This window comes from Ursus arctos, unplaced genomic scaffold (genome assembly GCF_023065955.2).
Source record: "Ursus arctos isolate Adak ecotype North America unplaced genomic scaffold, UrsArc2.0 scaffold_2, whole genome shotgun sequence".
Classification (NCBI taxonomy): domain Eukaryota; kingdom Metazoa; phylum Chordata; class Mammalia; order Carnivora; family Ursidae; genus Ursus; species Ursus arctos.
Window position 1 is genome coordinate 54455513 of NW_026622874.1, and position 21063 is coordinate 54476575.

Here is a 21063-nt window from a genome sequence, read left to right on the forward strand (position 1 = left end):
CTGAATTCTTACCTGCAGAAAACTGCCAGTCTCTATAGGCCTATATATTAATGGTGACTACTTTAAATGATCAAGATAATGATGCTTACTATGCCTAAATTTAAATAATTTAAAAGATTAGGAAAATAAGTATAAAAATTCAAACAAGTTCTGGCCTAACAGGAAAGCATGCACTATTAAAGACCCACATAACCAAAACTTCAGAAATTTTACCAATCACATCAAAATCTGCAAACAAAACAAACTTTGTTTTAGGGCCATTAAGGCCCCTCTATCCAAACCCAGAAGAAAAGGAGGAAGTCTACACTAGTCCTGGTATTTTCACTGGGTTTAATTAAGGCTTTTCTAAAACTGGGATTTTAAAATTGATGATGTGTTTTTCTCTGGCAGCATTTTTGCTGCTTTGTGGTACATAAAACACTAGTGCGTCTACAAACAATGGCATCTTGAATTTGATGAAATACAACTCTGCTCTGTATCCTCTTCCAAAGAATGTAAACACTCAGTAGCAAGAGTAAGAACTCTTGATTATTTGTGCCCTTTTCACCCCAAGTCTGGAAATAACGTAGTTGCCCATATACACATTGTTCAGACCCCTAGTCCATTCTAAGTGTTCCAGGTTAGCAAAAAGAAGCTGGTGTTGAGCCCCTGTTGGGTCCTGCCTGCCAGGGGAAAACGCCCCCTGCACACAGTGGTATCTTTACCCTCAGCGAGGATAGAAGCAGTGCAGAATCACAGGATTCGAGTACACCAGCCCGAGAGCTACTGATCTAGTGGCTACTGATCTAGTGAGATATTTGGTTCCTTCACCCTAATATGTATAGAGTGTAGATCTTTGGTCATTGCCTTTATCTTACTAAGCAATCTACCCAAAAATGCACTCCCATCTCTACGGTAGCAGGGTTTTGTTTTGTTTTGTTGGTAAATCTAGCATAGAGGCCTTTTTAATGTAGAGCACATGTTTAATTCTCTAAGTAGGTTAAATTGAGACGTTAGAAGTTAGATACGTCTTGCAAAAAAAGTTACCTTTTGCTACCTGATTTCGACAAGCACGAAGAGACTGAAAAAGGCTAAATCCATCAATGGTCACAATGGCAACTGGATATAAGATACTCAACTCCTCATTCTATTAAAGAGATAAGAAAGAAGAAAATAACACATTTTCATCATTGCTAAGCATATCTACTTTTGTAAAATAGCAATTGACTAGGTATTGCTTTGTATTACTGATTAACTCACTCAAAGGTATTAATAGGAATTAGACTAGTCTCTCTTACTAGATTCTCTTCTACAGCTCCAGTCCCCATAGCTCCAGGCCATCTCTCATACAATTTAAGTCCACATAGGTACACAATACATGCATCTGTATACTTGAAACCTTTTGGAAGCAGGATAGTAAAAAAGAAGGAAGGCATATTTACATAGATTTGACGATGTATACTGTGAGCCAAAGAAGAGCACAGTAGTTTGTGTGGCTCTACAATTATTATTATTATTATTATTTTTTACTGGAAGATCATCAAATTCTCACAGCACCTGCAAAGTGAAAAACTGTATATTTGGAGAGACTTAGATAAAAAACAGTATTATTTTCTGTCCAAATCTTCAGTTCAGTGAATCTATTTCTACTATAAACAAAAACTTCACCCCCTTTCTGAGAAACAGGTAAGTACAACATAGTGGCAGTATTAAAAATAAAGCCGGAACTTTTTTCTTTTATGGTGTATAATTTTGACACCTAAATCCAACTAAAAAACATATATACCACATCTGTGCCTTAAGTCACTCTCAAATTTCAAAAATAAACTCTTTTGGACTTTCTGACTAAAGTGTTTTATTGTATTGTAGAACAAAACATAGGGTATTTCATTTAACAAGTAAAAGCAAGACTGGGGTTCCTTACTCAGTTATAAACAGATTATATTTCTAGAATATGACAGCACAGCTAACTATGCCACAAGACAAAGATATCTTTAGGTTTCCCAAAAAAGAGAGATAACACAAACTTCAAGTAAAGCCATGGTTCCTCTGAACACAATCGTTTACACTACCTGTTCGGTCACGCCAGGATGTCGTGGGATTTCGTAGGTCCTGCACTTCAGCTGTAGTACGGGGTCTTCATTCAGAAGCTGTGCGAGCAAGAGCACACCGTTCTAGGAGGAAGCACAGAGAAAAGCCCGGCTTGTTTTCTTACCAACAGACCTGAACAGGTATGGCCGGGCAAAGAGTGTCGTTTCCCCAACCATTTTCCACAGATATCAGATACTCTCTTTCGGAAGAATACAGCTTCTTTTCTCTATTGCTTCTACCAGAACTTTCCACCACAACTCCCTCCCCCCGCATCCCTGCTTCCACCCCCATGAAGCAGCAACTCCACATTCCCAGGCAGCAGGTAATGAGTCACAGAGAATATAATGGGGATGCACAACTAGATATTCCAGTCAAGTGGTGTTTTCTAACTGCTCAACACTCCACTCACCTCAGTGTAGAAGCGTACATAACCCGAAGTAAAGCCCACCACAATGCAGGTCCAGTCAGGACGCCCTGTGGAACTCCTGTTACAAACAAAATTTACGATCTTAATAGCTCATAAGTCAAAGCAAAGAAAACAAATACCTTATTTATCCTTACCTCTTTTGGCTTGCTAATGGGATACATAGAGCGCTGGTTACGCGTTCTCTAAAAACAAAAACAAAATCATATGCTTATCTAATGAATTCATCAGTTACTTTTATTTCCCTGTAATTTAATGTTACAGGGCAACCATTGGAAAATGAGCTCTGTGGACCAGTTTTATTCAAGGCATAAGTAAAAATTCAGTAAAATCCCACCATAAGTAGAATCATAAAAATCATTCACATAAGGGGCGCCTGGTTGGCTCAGTTGGTTCAGCATTTGACTCTTACTTCAGCTCAGGCCATGATCTCAGCATCGTGCGATCAAGCCGCACGTTGGCCTCCGTGCTGAGTGTGGAGCCTGCTTAAGATTCTCTCTCTCCCCCTCTGCCCCGCCTCTCTCCCTACCCCACACGTGTGCATGCGTGTGTGCTCTCTCTCTTAAATTAAAAAAAAAAATCATTCACATAAAAGGTAAATGTCACATTCATTTGAGGTTAATAAAAACAGTATTTTTTCATTCTGTATTATCATAAAAAGCACAAGAGAAAGCAAAAACTTTACTGTACACAACTGATTATACACAGAACCGAGAACTAGCGGATCATCACCAGGCAGTCATTTCCTGCAGTTCCCCTCTCCTCTGCATCAGCTAAGCACTGACTGGGCAGAGCGTGGGAGGAATGTCAGTCACATCACAGGCAAACCAGATTCCTGCAAATACCTTATTCTAGGTATGAACTGCACTTCAACTAGTTGGCTTCTTCCTTGATATTTTGCAGAAATTGCCCCAGATAACCCATTTCCAAGCGCAAGCTCGGCCGGATGTTCCCTAAAAGATTCTTTTTGTGACATGTGGACTAGAAAAATCTGTCAGGAGCTTAGAGACTAAGCCTCAGAATTAAAATAACTCCTACTGACTGACTTTAATTTAACCTGTCAACCCAGGACCCATCACCAGCTTATTCAAGAAACATAAACACTCCTGCCTCATACATCATATTAGGCAATCATTGAACAAAATTAATCTTTTTGTTTGTTGTCTTTAAAGTAATGGAGCCATTATGTTTGCTTTGCATTTCTGACAGAAGTGAAATGTCTTCAAAATGCTTAGACAAAATGACTTAAGGAGAATGATTATCATTTATTTTGGTAAGAGCAGAAAACATTCCAGTGAGTATCTACGATGTGCCAAGCACATACTATGTGGGCTTCCACTTGGTTCTCGTTTATCCAAAGTCTGAAGTATCTTAATCATTCTCATCAGATAGCTTTCAGTCATAAAAATTTAAGTGAAAACAGTTTTTGGCTCCAGGTTCCAGGTTAGCAACTCCACCACGTAACTGCACTAGGGAACCACCTTACTGGGTCATTAAGAAACATGAATTTACCAACTTGCCTTTCTGAAGTATTTATGAGTTTTAAGAATTAATGCAGCACTGCCCCCGTTAAGTACAAGGCCAATGCTACCCAAGCAGAGAAGACAATGACTGCCTTTGACTTTTTGGCTAAATAAAATTACTAATGGAGAACACGGGAAATGACAAATGTAGAAAGAATGGGATTCTCTCTGTTCTTTAAATCTCCTCTGCAAACAGGAGTTTAAAATTTTAAAAAAAGGGATCACATGAGTAAAATTTAAATTTGCTGGCCAAGTCATGCTCTACAACCTCTAAGTTGGGATGAACAGACAGATATTCACTAACAGATACTCATTCCAGTGATGAAACTCCTCACTTATAAATCAAACAATTTCACATACACATTTAACATACAGAGAAACAAAAAAAACCTGCCACCTACCCTTCTTCAACATTTAAAGAACCACTCCAGCCAACAGCAAATTGCATTTCTTCCTTCCCTTTATCGCTGTATTTCCATTTTGCTGAAAAAAATAAGTTATCATATAAAATCACTTTAACTATAGTATACTAAACAGTGACTTCATGGTTTCCCTTTAGAATGAATACAGAATGTAACTGTTTTATATTAACGGGTTTAGGTCTCTTTACAGGTAAACACTGAAAAAATTTTATAAGATTTTGATAAAACTCGACCTAGGCTACTCGCCTTTAGTCTTGTCTTTCTCCAATTAAATTCACCTAACGCCCTAGTTCTTGCAGAATAAAGTTATTGATTCTTATATACCACCCCATCTGTTGTATTTATAAAATGACTTTCATCTTCAGATGACAGAGAACACTTTTCTATTAGAGCTATGCTATAGGAGGATACACCTGCTTTTTAAGACCATTCCACAGCCATTTAATATATGATCTGATTTTGATCAGTGAGGTTTTTCATCTTATGTAAACCTTAATTTTAATCTTCAACAAAAATTATGAACTGAAAATTTATGCCCCAAATAAGAAACTAGAGTCCTGTGAGTTTTCAAATTATAGTTGAAAATCACCTCATTCACATTATTACTAAAAAGGGGTCAGCAGCCTTTTTAGCTCTGACTGCTTCTTGCAAGAATTGGGCAATGTCCAGTTTGGCCTCTGATGTGCAACAGAGTTACAAAGTATCTGCGGTCAAGAAAAGAAAAATAAGGAGGAAACAAACAATAGAAAGAAGGACAGAAAATAAGACACACACACACACACACACACACACTGAAAGTGTTATACAACATGTGAAATAGACTATAGAATGCCACCATACAATGCATACAACATAAATAACATTTTTTCTACCTAATCCATTTCTGTCCTACTCTATGCATTAAAATAAAGTACACCGAAAATAATAAGAGTACTTACGCACTAGAAAAACTGCTTTTTGCCCTCGAGCTATAACCATAAGATCATTGGTTGGAGATAAGGATAAAACACAATCTTGCAGCCAGGAAGTTTTTTGTGTTTTGCAAGTATTTCCTTCTTCTTCCTGTGGGTAAAACTTCAATTACAGCGTATGCAAAAATATCGAAAGTATTGCATCTCAGCCTATCTGCCTTGAGGGGTGAGGGGGAACAAAAAGGAAAAGGAAATCTTCCCATTTCTTTTTAAAAGTCTCAGTAATATTCCTTATAAAAATGCATCAAAGATGACCAGTAAAGAAAATAGCCACCACAAACTAATCTGTTTTGAATATTAATGCAAAAAGTTTTAACATAAACACATATAAACCAGTAAGACAATAAAAGACTGTCACACAGAGATCATTCCAGGAATGATTCACTATTAGGAAATTCAGTGAATAATCCAATTCCAGAGACACCGCTAAAGTATCTGCAGCTACACAGCAAAGAAAAAAGCATCTGATGCTTATGGTTGCTGAATCTGTAAAAGTATCTGATAAACTTGGTACTTTTTCCTTCATTTGAACTGAAAGGTGTTTTCATTTGTAATTGAAAAACTATTTATAAAATAATTACAAAGAGGAAAATCCCCATGGTTCAGAATTCAAGAGATCTAAAAAGGTCTTCTTTGCAATGTCTCTCTCAGACTCTAGTAATCTAGCCTCCTACTTGTTTCCTCTAGAGACAACCAGTGTGATCAGTGTGTACTTCCAGGGACACTTTGAGCACACAGAAACAAATACATGACTCCTTTTCCCCCCTTTTCTTATACAAATGGTGGCACATTATACACATACTTCTCTATACTTTACTTTTTTTCTCTTAAAAAAGTAAACTTCATTCCCCATGAAGTTTATTTTTTAAAGGTTGCATAGCATTCCACTGTACAGACACACCGTAATTTATTTAACCAGTCCCCTACTGATGGACATCTGTGAGGTCTACACTCTTTTGCCACTACGAATGATACAGTGAATAACCTTATCCTCTTGTCAGTTTGTGTGGGAGTGTATTAGTAGGATAAATTCCTAGAAGTGAAATTGCCAGGTCAAAGGTAATACGCATTAGTAAATTTGCTGGATATTTCCAAATTGCGCTCCACAGAGGCAGTATTAATTTATAATCTGACCAGCAAGTTCTGAAAGTGCTTGCTTCCCCACAGACTTTTCAAAAGATACCTTAATTCTGGATCTTTGTCAATGTAACAGATGAAAAAGAGTATCTCAGGATACTGCCTTCTTCTTATTAATGAGAACAGGATGACCAGTCTGTTCCTTTTCTTTGTAGATTTCCTGTTGGGCTGCTACTCTTTTTCTTATTTGTATATATTCTTTACATACAAAGAAAATTGGCCTTTTGAACATAAGAGTTGTAATAGATTTTCCCAGTCCATAAGGTAACTTAATTTGTTCCATGCAGAAATTTTTTAATGTTATGCAGGTAAATTATCAATCTATTCTCTTATGGCTTCTAAACTTTCTGTCATGCAGACTCCTACCTCAGCCCTACACAGTGGCTCTTAGACTGAATTAATCAGAGGGAGATGGGGAGAAAGGGGAGGAGATGCAGGCTGTCTTCTTTCTTTAATTTACACACTTAAACTTTTTTAAAACTTAGCAAATAGGAATCAAATAGATCTGGAACCTTCTTCTTATGCCAGGTGAGCAAGCTAAGGAGGCTGCACCCTCTCCTGAAAGAAAGAAGAGGAATATTGGAAAAATTCCTGGTTTTATTAAAGCTCTATTTTTCTAAGGAATTTTGCTATCCAGCTTGCTGTCCTTAATATGTTCTTTTCTATATATAAATAAGGGAGAAAATTAATCCCCTAAAGATAAAACTAGTAAGGTAAAGGTTAGTTGTAGTTCATTTCTCCCTGGGCCTCTAACTTCTGTAGAATACAGTCTCTGTTCAGCCTGCACGCACCCAAGACTCCATACTGGCTCAGCTGTGAGCTGAAGGCAACACAGCCCCGAGTTCCCTCTTCAATAACGGAGATTCCAGTCGTACCAACTTTGAGGTTCAGAACTTTTCAAGTGATTAGAGTAGCTCTTCTTCAGGTAGGCGACTAGAAGCAGGGCAAGTCACACAGGGCTATTTGCGTACTGTGAAATGACATCGGGGGTGCCTAAAACTCTGATTAGTCTCTGACTTTAAAATTTCCATCTCAGTGCAATGAAAAAGAATCAACACACTGCTCCAGAAAAAGGATACAGCTCAAATTTTAGCAAGTTCTATACAATCAGGTTTTTTTCATCACACTGCCAAAATGATATCAAACAATAGATCCTGAAAATTATCTAAAGTTACTTTCCATTAAAGCACATTATTTGTTTCTGTCCTATGTTTTCAAAATAATGCCACTAACAAGGATTAGATCGACATGTTTATATTTGCTGAAAAGACAAAGAGTAAAAGAAATACAAAGATGCAAGGCATTTAAAGACTACCTGGTTCAAAACCTCATTTCATAATAAAGAAAACAGAGCCTGAGGGAGGTTTAAGATGTGCTCCCTGCCAAGAATCAGTGTCAGAACCTAACTAGAACCCAAGCCTCCTGACATTTAATTCAGGTGGTCTTTCCATCCCATCATCCTGCTTGTTCATCTTGGTCTATAGCTGTAACAGCCCTTGGAGAAGCCTGTCTTTGCCTGGGATTTGACTCTAGTCTCATAGTCCATGAAAGCCTTTTCTCAAAGGATTCCCATTACTTATCACTCTATCCCAGGCTAACCTTCCCACAGGACACTACTTGAACATGTGAGCCAGTGTATCCTTGAGACATTCCCCAGGCACTCTTTCAAAAATACTTTCCCTTTCTTTTCTGTCTTTCTGTCCCACGTTCCAGTTCCTATCCCTCCATCCTACTCTCTTACCTTCTTTCAAACTTATTGCAAAGTCTTACTATTCTTTGCTACCTATTTATTCTGTGATTGCATTTCTCACACACTAGACTCCAAGCCTTCTAATGGGCCAAGCCTATGTTTGCTATTATTCAAGTCCATACGTCGCACAGCCCACTGACACACAGGTGAGTAGAAGCAGCATTCCCATGTCTCCCTTCTTGTATTTGCAAAGATACTGGAATCACCTATAATCACTCTTGCACATGAACCTGTATGCCAATGAACAACTGATTCAAAGCTAGTATCCTTAAGTATTACATCCTTAAGAAATAGTATCCACTGGAGTGTTTTCCCTTAAGATTTAGCAGTTCAAGATTCTGGCTGACATACCCATGGAAAATACAAATTAGAGAGATGTAAGAAGGGACAAAATGCTACCGTCTTAGCTGGGCCTTGAACTCAGCTCTGTCTGCCACCATCCCAGCAAATGGACTACACGTGATCCCAGAAGCAAGCATGAATTTTGCCCCATTAAGAACGAACCAAGATGAAAGCACGGGAAACAGCACTTATTTGGACACAAATTCAGAGAAACTACTCCACAATCACTGGTTACATGTCAAACCCCACGTAGCAACCTCATAAATGTACCTTTTTACTAATATGAAGCCAGAAAAAGAAACTTCTCCTGATTAGCAGTCTACTTTCTGGCATTTCAACCATTTTGAGGTTTTACTGAAAGAGGGAGAAAAGGAAACTCTGTCACTCTTCACTGAATTTTCTTTTCTATGTCCTCTCTACCTCTCCATCTTTCCTTGGGACCGAGGGACTAAAAGCAGATCTGCCCTGTTTGCCAATCTCCCCCTCACACATGTGTCATAATCTCTCTCAGCCAGCTGATGGGATTACACAGTCGTATAAAGAAACAGCAGGAACCAAAGACACCAACTGATTCAAAATCCTCATTGTCCAGAAAAGGAAACCAAGGCTTGGAAAGAGTAAGTGTATTGTTGCTAACCACACAAATGCCATCGGCAATAAATTTAAAGTAATACACATTCATATAGTCCTTGGATACTTTCCCTAGCAACTCTGGTTCCTTACCTCTAAAATCAGGGGACTGGACAAAGAATCCAAATAAGAGGAAGAATGAGGCAACAATTTGTGGGTCAAAATCCCTGAGGATGACCAGATCCTCAATGGCCTCACATCTTTCTCCCCGCTTTAATCTATCCTACACAACACGCTCCAGTAGGGCTACATACCTCTATGTGCCAGCCCTGTGTTAGGACCGAAAGATGAGAAAAGAGAATTCTTGGCCTTAAAATAGGCCTCCTTCCCTCCTCTGGGGAAGACTGATGGACAAATACACAGTAGTCAGTCAAGGGAACACAGGAGGGTCATCAGACCAGACTGGGGTTGGGAGGGTAGAGTGTCAACAACAAAAAAAAATCCTCCTATTGGAAGTAACTCCTAAGGTAATTCCTGCTGGGAGAGTAGAAATTAGCCAGGTTGGGGGCAGCAGGAGAGACGGAGAGGAGGTGGGCATTCCCGGGCTAGTCCCCTGTGTCCTATTTCTCTAGAAAACCATGAACTCAACATATCTGAAGGCCGAGAGGCAAATGAGCCAGCAAGGAGCTGCTGTCAAAGCAGTGTCCGACAGTGAAAGGTAAAAGGGGACGCTGCCGCAGCAGGTGGGAGGGGAGGAGCTTGCATCTCCCTTGCCGGGGTCCTTACACTTGGTCTTGAGGATACCGGCAGTCACGGAAGCATTTTTTTTTTAAATAATAATCTTTCACTGAAGCATTTTTTGAGCAGTAAAGCTGTCTGGTCAGATCTGTTCTCTTTCTTGTGTGCACATTCTTTTTAAACTTTGAAGTTTTACAAGCAGCAATAAAAATGATTTTACATCCCAATTAATTTCAGTCACTTCCTCCCCCCACCCCTCCTTGTCTCCCCCTCCCTCTCCCTCCTCACTGCACCACAACGAAACAAACAAAAGTTGCCCAAAATAATATCTATGCTTACAACCTGGGATGCACTCCAAATTTTTAAAATTCTGTTTTATTTCATTATTTTAAAAGTACTGGTCAAGACACAGTAAAGTGATTTCACCACAAGTAAAGATAAACAGTTTGAAATACATTGCTTGAAGCAAAGGTTTCTCAGTACTCTTGACATTTTGCGTAGGATAATTCTTCGTGGTACGGTAGCATCCTCAGTGTGACAACCAACACTGTCTCCAGACATTGCCAAATGTCCCTTGGGGGGCAGAACTGCCTCTGGGCTGAGAACCACTGCTCTAGGCGACAGAGGGTAGAAGCAAGGCTGGGGGATGGGCGAGGGAGCCCTGAATTAGACTGAGTTGATAAAGGAACCCCAGGTAGGAAAGCAGTCAAATACTCACAGCAGAAATACAAACTAAGGAGCGTGGGTCTGTCTGAAGTAGTTCCTGGGTCAGATTTTTCAGGGGAACCTCAAGTCCACGCAAAAGTATCTGGATGAAAGTACTGGTAGAGCAGAGATGAGGAAATCCCCTCTCCAGGCTGGATCCCAATGAACTAGCACTGGGTTCTACACGAAGCTTACACAAAATTTCCAATTCATCAAGACAGCTCAGGCAGCAAAGAGGGCCTAATACGAACGCTCGATGAAGTCACGAAGAGCACCAGCATACATTCAGTGGCTAATGAGACGCAAGCTCATCATCTTGCTTGCTACTGTAAGGGCATTTGCCTACCAGTTAGGTTTTCTGAGAACCTTCTCCACAGTAATGGGAACTGTAGTCACTAATACTACTCTTTTGAAGCTACTGATTCACCATCATTTGACAAGTTAATTCCCCAAGGCACACGTGAAATTAAAAAAAAAAACAAAAAAACAAAAACAGCACTACCAAGGACTACCCTGGCTTTCTGCAAAAACCTAGCACCTACCTGGTCACTGAAGTTAATATTGAATTTATTCATTAGCTGTTTGGGGGATGGAAGGACAGAATGTATAATTTTATTTAAATGTGACCTAAACTTCGAGGAGTTTTCTTTGATTGAGACCAGTAAAAATGTTTCTTAATATGCACGAATATTGAAGCTACCACCAATGAAGATTATAGGAAGAATTCTGTCTAAACAACTAGAGCCATAACACATATTTTTAAAAATTTATTTTTGATTTTAAGCCCACAAATTTGTCAAGTGATTATTCTTTGACAACGCAGCAGATGGTAAGAAACTGCAGTAATTTAACAAGCCTTTCAATTATGTCTGGCCTCTACGGAGCTAGTAAATTATCACTCTGTAAACATAGTGGCAAATGTTTTTTGGTGTATCAGCTACTGCGGTGACTAGATGGCCATTGATGGAGCCAGAATCGTTTTTCAAAGGTTTCGACCTTAGCATAGTATATCTATCGTCTGCAATTTATACCGTCACTGTCATTGTGCTAACTTTCATAGACACGTTACAGTGGTGGCCAGTAAAATCCAGTGAAATCACAGAGCAGTCAGCACATTCAATGTAATTCTCATTTACCACCCAAATCGTAGGCATAAAATAGTCATCTACAGTTCTTAAACCAAGAGACCTAAGTGCTGCAGCAATTCTGAAACAAATAGTAAATGATGCTATCCAAATGGGTTTTTCTTGTTTTTCTAGTTTGCTATTAACATACATAATGCTCAATGCTTCTCAAATTTTTTAAAGGTAGCAGACCTTTCATTCCCAAACAAAATGTTATACAAAACTTCAATATATGAAATAGATAAAAACAGAGATGAGTAGCTAGCTAGCTATACAGCACCTTGACAGAGACTAAAATTCTCAAATGAAAGGTCTTAAGGTCTTTTCAAAATTAAAATGGGGCAAGGCAAGAACTCTTCCTAAATTTGATTACAAATCTGATCACAGATAACCCAAAGAAAAAAAATTTACAAATATAATTACAGAAACCTACAACTTTAATCTCCTTTTTAAAATTACTTTTCTTCCTAACCTTAGCAAGTTAAATTGTACATATACATATATACACCCATTTTTATAGAATTTTCTGTGTGCCCATTCATCCAATGACTCAACCTATACATAGCCACAGCAAAATGCCTGTATTTATAACCCTTTAAAGTTAATAATGATAACTATTCTTAGATGTTAGGAAATTGATTACTTTACTTTGTATTTTTCTGAAATACCTAAATTTTTTGTAATAAAGTATCATTTTTATTAAACAAATTCATCATTTTTAGAAATTTCATTTCACAAATAATTGCAATAAAACTCCAAACCTGAAAAACATATTTCTCTATTTCCTGAACAACTGTCTTATACTGAACACTAAATCGATGTGCTCCCCTAGGCACCATAGGATACAGGAAAGTACCAAACAATTCCTGCTCAAAAACTTAATTATCTAGTTGGACAAACAAGACGAATAAGCAAGAAACAATTAGCACCCAGCATAAATCAGAATAGCTCTAAGAGCCAAACTAAATGCTATGGGCCTTAAATTGCTATTGGTGTTTATTTAAAAAAAAAAATAGATAATAGTACACATTCCCCAAAAAGATTTATAAGTGAAAATGTGAGATGACTAACCACACTCCTATCTTTTTTTTTTTTTTTTAAAGATTGTATTTATTTATTTGACAGAGAGAGAGACAGCCAGCGAGAGAGGGAACACAAGCAAGGAGAGTGGGAGAGGAAGAATCAGGCTCATAGCGGAGGAGCCTGATGTGGGGCTCGATCCCAGACCGCCAGGATCACACCCTGAGCCAAAGGCAGACGCTTAACGGCTGAGCCACCCAGGCGCCCCCACACTCCTATCTTTAAAAATGAAAATTAAAACACTGAAATGACATTTACACCAATCTGATTTAGCAATAATTACAGTTTGATACATACCAGGGGTCAACAATTTCAAAAAACACCTGAGAAAAGCAGGCCTCTGTTAAAAAAACAAAAACAAAAACCACAAAAAAACCACACTCACCTCTCCTAGTCTTTACTTCTCGATATTAATAAAAATAGGGGTGCAGAGAAATGTTTTTACAAAATAAGCAATAGCAATAGTCCATGATAAAAAAAACGACTGGGTCAGAGCTGTTCTCATTTCTGTAACACAGAGTAGAGAACAGCACTCTCATATTAACTGCTATTTGGAATACAAACTAGTCCAGCCTTTTGGAAGCACCATTCAACAATTTCTATTAAAATTTAAAGTACATATACCTTTTACCTTAGCAATTTCACTTTTAAGAATTTATTCTAAAGGAAAAGTAAGAATGGCTAACACTTACCAAGCACTTACTATGTTCCAGGTACTACTCTAAGCACATCTCCTTTATTCCCGTGTTATTATTCCCACCAACAGGAGTGAGGTTGCTGAACTCAGAGAAGTTAAGTAGTTTACTCAAGACTTCCTAGTCATTAAAGGGCAGAGCTGGGAGGGAAATTCAGGCAGTTTGACTCCATCATGATGCAACCAAGATGCATGGCAGATGGAAAGATGATTAGCACTGCTTGTGATAGGAAAAAAGAAAAAAAGAAAAAGAACCAACAAAAGCTAAATGTCCCTCAATAGGGGTATGGCTAAATAAATCACAGTACATCTACACAATGAGATCTTCAGTATTCCTTTAAAAGAACTTTATGATTTATATGTGCAGATGTGGAAAAACCTCCCAATTACATTAACTGGAAAAAGGAAGGGGTAGAACATGAAGCCCACAGGACTTTCTGGTAAAGAGAGGAATAAACACGTGAATTTTAGCCTCACTCTCCCCAGACTCTCAACTCCACTACAAAGAACCAAAACAGAGTTTAAAGGCAATAACCACTAAGGGCAAAAAGAATGCGGGGGGTGAGGGGGAAGCCACAATTCTGAGAGCTAGAAAGCAGGAGCACAGGTGCCAACTGACTTCCCAGTCCCTAGAAAACTACCTCCTAAAAACTGAAGGGAGGGGGGCGCCTGGGTGGCATAGCGGTTAAGCGTCTGCCTTCGGCTCAGGGCGTGATCCCGGCGTTATGGGATCGAGTCCCACATCAGGCTCCTCCACTGGGAGCCTGCTTCTTCCTCTCCCACTCCCCCTGCTTGTGTTCCCTCTCTCGCTGGCTGTCTCTATCTCTGTCACTTTAAAAAAAAAATAAAAAATAAAAAATAAAAACTGAAGGGAGGAAAGAGGAGCAACAAGCCCAGCTGCACGCAGAACTGCCCACAGGCTTAGGAACGATACCAGGTCCCTGGAGAAGTGAGGGAAAGATGCGGCTAAAATCTGGAGGCCTGGCTGAAGCGGGTTTGAGCAGCAGTCAGGTCTCCAGACCCCTTCCCCCACTGCACAGTCAGATCGCTGTCCCTCCCTCCCCAGCAGAGGACAAGGGGTCCATCACTACGCCCAAACAAACAAGCTACCCTGGAGGAGTGCCTGAGGAGTGTGGAAGTGAAATAAAATTAACAAGTCTAAGCAAGAGCAAAGAAAAGTGGTGGTTGGCTACAATGGGGAGACTAAAGATAGGTCTCCCTCAAACATTAAAGCATAAATAATGCCACCAAGGGGCGCCTGGGTGGCGCAGTCCTTAAGCCTCTGCCTTTGGCTCAGGGCGTGATCCTGGCGGTCTGGGATCGAGCCCCACATCAGGCTCCTCCGCCAGGAGCCTGCTTCTTCCTCTCCCACTCCCCCTGCTTGTGTTCTCTCTCTCGCTGGCTGTCTCTGTCAAATAAATAAATAAAATCTTTAATTAATTAATTAACTAATAAAGCAAGCAAGCCACCAAGACTGAGCCTGGACTACTTGTTGATCTGTGGCCAAAAACTGAGGAACTATTTACATTCACCTTTGTTGGCAAACAATCTTGCAACTGCACTTTTCATGCTAGCAAACCAATTCACCAGAATCTACTAAAAACAAATTAATAGCCATATAGAGCCAAAGTTTTGAAGCCCCCAAAAGAGGCAAAGGGATTTTATTTTTTAATTTTTTTTGAAGATTTATTTATTTTGGAGAGTAAGCACAAGCAGGAGGGGCCGGGGGAGAGGGAGAGAGAATCTCAAGCAGATTCTGCACTCAGCCTGGAGCCGGATATGGGGTTCAATCTCAGTACCCTGAAATCAGACCTGAGCTGAAACCAAGAGTCCAATGCTTAACTGACTTCACCACCCAGGCGCCCCGAAGCCAAGGGATTTTAGAAACAGGAGGAATGGCAGAAAGAAGGGTCGAGAGAGTTACATGGAAAGCCATAGGCTAGACCAAGATTTCTGAACTCCAGGACAACTGATATTTTGGGCTGGACAACTGTTTGTTCTGGAGGGCTGTCGTATGCATTGTAAGATGCTTGACAGAATCCCTGGCCTCCATCCACTTAGATGCACCTCCCCCCAAGCTGTGACAACCAAAACTGTCTCTAGACACTGCCAAATGTCTCCTAAGGGGACAAAATCTCCCCCCAATTGAAAATCACTAGGCAAGACCCAGCTCATATTAATGTTAACAGGAAGGTCAAGATTTTATTTATTTTTTTTTTATTTGAGAGAGAGCAAGCAGTGGGAGAAGCAGAGGGAGAGGGACAAGCAGACTCTATATTCAGCACAGAGCCCAACCAACCCAAGGCTTGACCTCATGACCCTGAGATCATGACCTGAGCTGAAACCATGTCAGACGCTTAACCAACTGAGCCACACAGTCACCCCACAAAAGTAGTATTTCTAACAGTCAAATGTCAAAGTCCCAATGAGAACCCACCTTAGTAAGAAGCAGCTCTGTAGCCACTTCCCCCTTTGTACAAGAACCTAAAGCATAATTCCAGTATAGCTTGAGTGCCCTCCTTTGCCTCTGGCCAATCTGGTGTTTGTGACTCCTGTGTGGTGGACGACACCAGAGTCTAATGACACTAAAGGAAGGCAAAATATTCTCCAGTATTATCCCAGATTATTAATGTTCTAAGAATCTCTAATCAGGTCATGCTGTATCCTCTATTTCTCAGTCTGTAAACAAACATTTCTCTGGGGCCCTCTATCTGGCCAGCATGCTTTCCTCGTTAGTCTGCTACATCAGATAGCAGAAGGTGGTACAGTACAGTTTACAGAGGCAAACAGATGGAACATACTCTAACGTGTCTTTTGAATGGAAATTTTCCACACTTTCTACCTTAACTAAGGGCCTTAACCCAGAACCTTCTGTGCTTCCTGTTCCAGAAACCACTGCCAAGCAAATCCTTGACTCTGTACTTCCTACCCTTTTCACTTAACACACCAATGAAGGAAAGCTCATTACCCTACCTTACAACTAAAATTAAATTAAACCTTATCAAGCTTCTTCCTTAACTGCCTCGACTTCCGTGATAGCATGAGGCTAGGCAACATATTCCCCTCTAACCACTTCTTTCCCAAAGCAAACAAATTATAATCCAAACTGAAAGCCCTTGAAACACTGTAAAAAAACACTACAAAGCGAATTACTATTTATTATAGGATCATTAATTGGTGGATGTTCTAGTACAACCATCTTCTTTTCCAATTTCTCCAAGCAAGACACTACCTCTCATGATGTCCACTTAAAATTAAATTAGTAGAGAAGAATATTTTTTTGCCCTTTTCTCCCCCATCTTGAAAGTCTGTTTGCCCCTTTAATTCTTTAGCATAATTACTTACGGGCAAGTAGGACTTCCTTAACCTTATTCTTTGCACTTGCACACATAAAAGTGATGCCTGACGTGGATCCGTTATTTGGGGCATTTTTACAGACTCAATTGTATCCTCTCAAAATTCATGTGTTGAAGCCCTAAGCCAATGTCCCTGTTATCTGGAGGTAAGAAGGTAACCAGGTTCAATGAGGTCATAAGGGCAGAGACTTAATCTGACAGACTGGTTACCCCTGTAAGGGGAAGGGACACCAGGACTCACTGCTCTCTCTTTGCACATAGACGACAGGCCATGTGAGGACACAGTGAGAAGGTGTCCATCTGCAAGCCAGGAAGAGGGGTCTCACCAAAAACCAACTCTGACAGCACCTTGACCTTGACCCTCTAGCTTTCAGAACTGCGAGTCGACAAATTTCCGTTAAGCCACCCCGTCTGTGGTGTTCTGTTATGGCAGCCGAGCAGACTCATACAGACATGAAATATCTACAGGAGAAAGACATTTGTCCTCTTCTCTAACTGAAGCCATCCTTAAAGGTCCTAAGCCGACCCGTGTCACGGATGTACACGCTCTTGGACGTGGTGGCTACTGCTGATAAGGATATTAGAACATGTTTTCTTCATGGAGCACTTATTACAGTGGACATCTCAGAATCACAGAAAGCTAACGAGCCTTCTCCTTTCTTAACAAAAAGCCTTGTCCACACTGGTTCCAAGTCTTTTTTTTTTTTTTTTAATAATGATTTTTTATTATATTATGTTAGTCACCATACAGTACATCCCCGGTTTCCGATGTAAGGCTCGATGATTCATTAGTTGTGTATAACACCCAGTGCACCATGCAATACGTGCCCTCCTTACTACCCATCACCGGCCTATCCCATTCCCCCACCCCTCTCCCCTCTGTGGCCCTCAGTTTGTTTCTCATAGTCCATAGTCTCTCATCCAAGTCTTTCTGATTATAAAAGCCCTCCACTCTTTTCTGCCATAAAAATAAGAAACTACCCTCAAAGAGCTATAGACCTGTGGAGATAAAAAAGCACCCTGAAGTTTTGGAGTTTTCTGCTGGATGCGACAACAGCCACTTGGCCTCCAGGTCAGCGTCTGGGGACAGTGGCTGCTGCTGTGCTCCACTCTGAGCTAACCTGCCTGGGGTTCATCTATACACCATCGCAGCCCCCCCAAAGACCAAAACACACCACCTCTCTAATGTCAGATTCCTCTCCTCTGCTGGTCATGAGGACCACAGCCCAATGGTGGAGAACCCTATCACTGTTTTCACAGTTACAGCACCCTTGACACAGCCATAATTTGATTTTGAGACCTTTCTCTTGTCCCAATACTGGCCTCATCTTTAATGCAGACAAGACCGACCCGTGAGACTCTCAGGGCAGGCAGGTATTGAGTTTGCTGTCTGTTCCTAACAAGGGACAGTGGAAAGTTCCCTCTCCATTCTGATGCGGTGGCTACATCTCTTACCTTGACTACAGCATGCAGTTCATACATCTGCCAAAATTTACTCTGATTCTTGTTACACCTCTAGAGCTGGCTATGCCTTTGGAGTTGTTCATAATCCTAGACAGCAGTAGAAATAACAGAAGTCTCTTACCTCAGCTGCGTTCACATTTCTAATAGCCCTCGTATAAAACGTTTTGCTCAGCAAAACCTCATACTGATGTTATGCGTGGATAGTTCTAGATGATGCTGCAGCGTAAGGCAGATGTCATATCCTTTTCCCTGGCCACCCTGTCATTTTTGTTCTCATTCACCAAACAGTCTCCCTTAACAAAGACACTGTCTTATTTTGAGGACAGGATACAAATTCAAAGAAGGACTGTTAAATACAGCAGGATCATTTTAACATTCAGATAATGTCTCACTATCACTATCCTGGGCAACTTTTGTTGTCATTCAAATACCTTCTCCTTCACCATGTATGTAAGATCATGACAAGGTACAAGGGTTCATAGGAGGATAACAACAACAGTTAGGAATGACTAGTATACCCAGAACTGTTGTCAACACTTTCACTTGCCGTATTTGTCGAATCTGATCTGTGAGCAAATCAGTTAAGACAAAGAGAACAACAAGCTACCCTCATCCATCCCGAGGGCCATTTGTAAACATTCAAGTCTTATCCAAAAGAAGAAATATGCTACATGTAAGGTCATGTGTTTGGAACGAATAGAAGCATATTTCAGCTCTTTACTGAAACAGTTAAAAGGTGTTATTCCTAGATTTAGGATATTCGTGCCAATAAAAAGATGGCACACCTTCACAGATTTAAAGGAAGTCTGTTAAAACATACACACCCTCACTAGGAATCATTGTCCACATCACCCAGAATCAGCTGGAACAGCGGAGCATCAAAATGAAATACTATAAGATATACTGGCCCATGACGTGAACAAGTATGAGAGGCACAACTAATAAAAAGACCCGCTACAACCCACTCCACAGAGCAGCGAAGGTGAGCTTTCCAAAACAGAAACAGATAGTGTGGCTTCTGGTCACATTAAGAATAAATCCCAAATCCCTAAAGCCTTACCTCAGGCCTATTGCTTCTCTGACCCCAAATTGCAGTTGCACTAACTTTCTGCTGTATTAGGTTACAATGCCATAGGAAGTGTCCGCTTCAGGAAGGCACACTGCTAGATGAGCCAGAAAGCAGGTCTACGACACCCAACAGTCAACTAACCCCCTTCAAGTTAGCAGAGAAAATGTGGCAGACGTTCGTGAGGGAAACTAGCCTCACATACAACTCCTCAACTATGTCACTCACAAGTAACAAGCCATTCCAGAAAGAACCAATATGCACAGCAGACTCATGTGGGCCTCTGGGTCTGTAGACAAGTACCATAACTCAGCACCAGCACCATCTTATAGAGTAACAATAACCATCCCGGGGGAACCTCCTCTGAGATTACAGATGCTTGTGTCCACTTTAACATGCAATGTCGGTGAGGTTTATTCCAGAAAACCCCAAACTTACTTGGGAGCTTGTTGTATTACTTACAATAGTCACTAGCGATAGGATTCTAGAAAATAAATACTAAAAGTAAATATGTACCCAACACCACAGGAAAGTAGCTGCTAGTTACACTACTCTGTTCTGAGAAATTCTCAAAGCACAGCCATCTTCCCCTGAGAGGTTGGCTGCTCACTTTGAGCCATGCAGAGCCTCCAAACTTCTTTACGCATACCTCTCCTCTCCCTTCCTTCCGCTCCCCATTCTCGCCACAGCTGAACTAGACCGCTGGTGGTGTCTGGCCAGAGGGCAGCACTGAGAGGTAGGCTGACATCCCACACACTGGCCTGGCATAAACACTACGTCCCACTCTCTGCAAATATCCTATATTGGACAGTTATGAACAGACCCCATCAAATCCTCATATGAGCTCCGCATATGAAACAAAGAGGAGAAAGAATCTAAGACACATGAAAGATACAAATAACAGCCATGAAACAGTCTAAATTGTGAGTAAGCAGAAGCCAGTGAGTCGTAGTAAAAACAGAGACAGAGTACCGCTGAGTCTCCATGTTGACACAGCACTAGAGGGGCAAGCAACGAGGTGTCTGTTTGCTAACGTGGTGCCGTAACCATGTTCCTTGAGCTACATTACATCCTACTCAACACATCCCAATTCTCCGGGAGGAGAATGGTTTCCTCTTCTTAATCTCCCCTTGAAGCTTTTCGATAAATCTGTATGACGTTAGCATGCTCGGCTTCTTACAACATGATGCTCCTTCATTTCTCCCCCAGACCTATTCTGGTAGTCTTCCCAACTCAATAAACCACACGCCATCCATCCAGCTGCTCAAGCCAAGTATCTGGGAGGGTTAAAACAACAACAACAACAACTAATTATGGATTTTCAAATATTGACAAAAATGAAGAGAATGGTACCTATTACCCGGCCTTGGGGGTTATCAACATCTTATCAAATGTTTTACCTACTCCACACCATATCCCAGATCAAAGAAGTTATTCCCTGATTTTTATTTCTCCCTTCAGCTCTCACAACCAACTTATAGGAAAGTCTTACTGTTATTTCTAAAACTTATCCTGAATCCATCACTTTCTCATTTTCACTGATATCACCTTAATGTAAGCCATCATCATTTCTGAACTACACTAACATGACAGCCTATCAGGTCTCCCTGCTTCTGCTTTTGCTCCC

At 40.5% G+C, this 21063-nt stretch overlaps 1 protein-coding gene across 2 annotated transcripts in view; it reads right to left on the reverse strand.

The window, feature by feature from the left end:
- The window catches only part of RAB3GAP2 (RAB3 GTPase activating non-catalytic protein subunit 2), a 97776-nt gene that overhangs the window by 54776 nt on the left and 21937 nt on the right, over positions 1-21063 (reverse strand). Inside the window, exons 3-8 of one of the 2 annotated variants that reach the window (XM_026517306.4) lie at positions 5378-5501; positions 4419-4500; positions 2632-2679; positions 2480-2555; positions 2052-2153; positions 1027-1126 (exon numbers count right to left, since the gene is read on the reverse strand). In XM_026517306.4, the coding sequence (XP_026373091.3) occupies positions 1027-1126; positions 2052-2153; positions 2480-2555; positions 2632-2679; positions 4419-4500; positions 5378-5501 (532 nt within the window). Of the gene's footprint in view, positions 1-1026; positions 1127-1277; positions 1379-2051; positions 2154-2479; positions 2556-2631; positions 2680-4418; positions 4501-5377; positions 5502-21063 lie in introns of those variants that run through there. The other variant, XM_044390665.3, reaches the window with a different exon arrangement.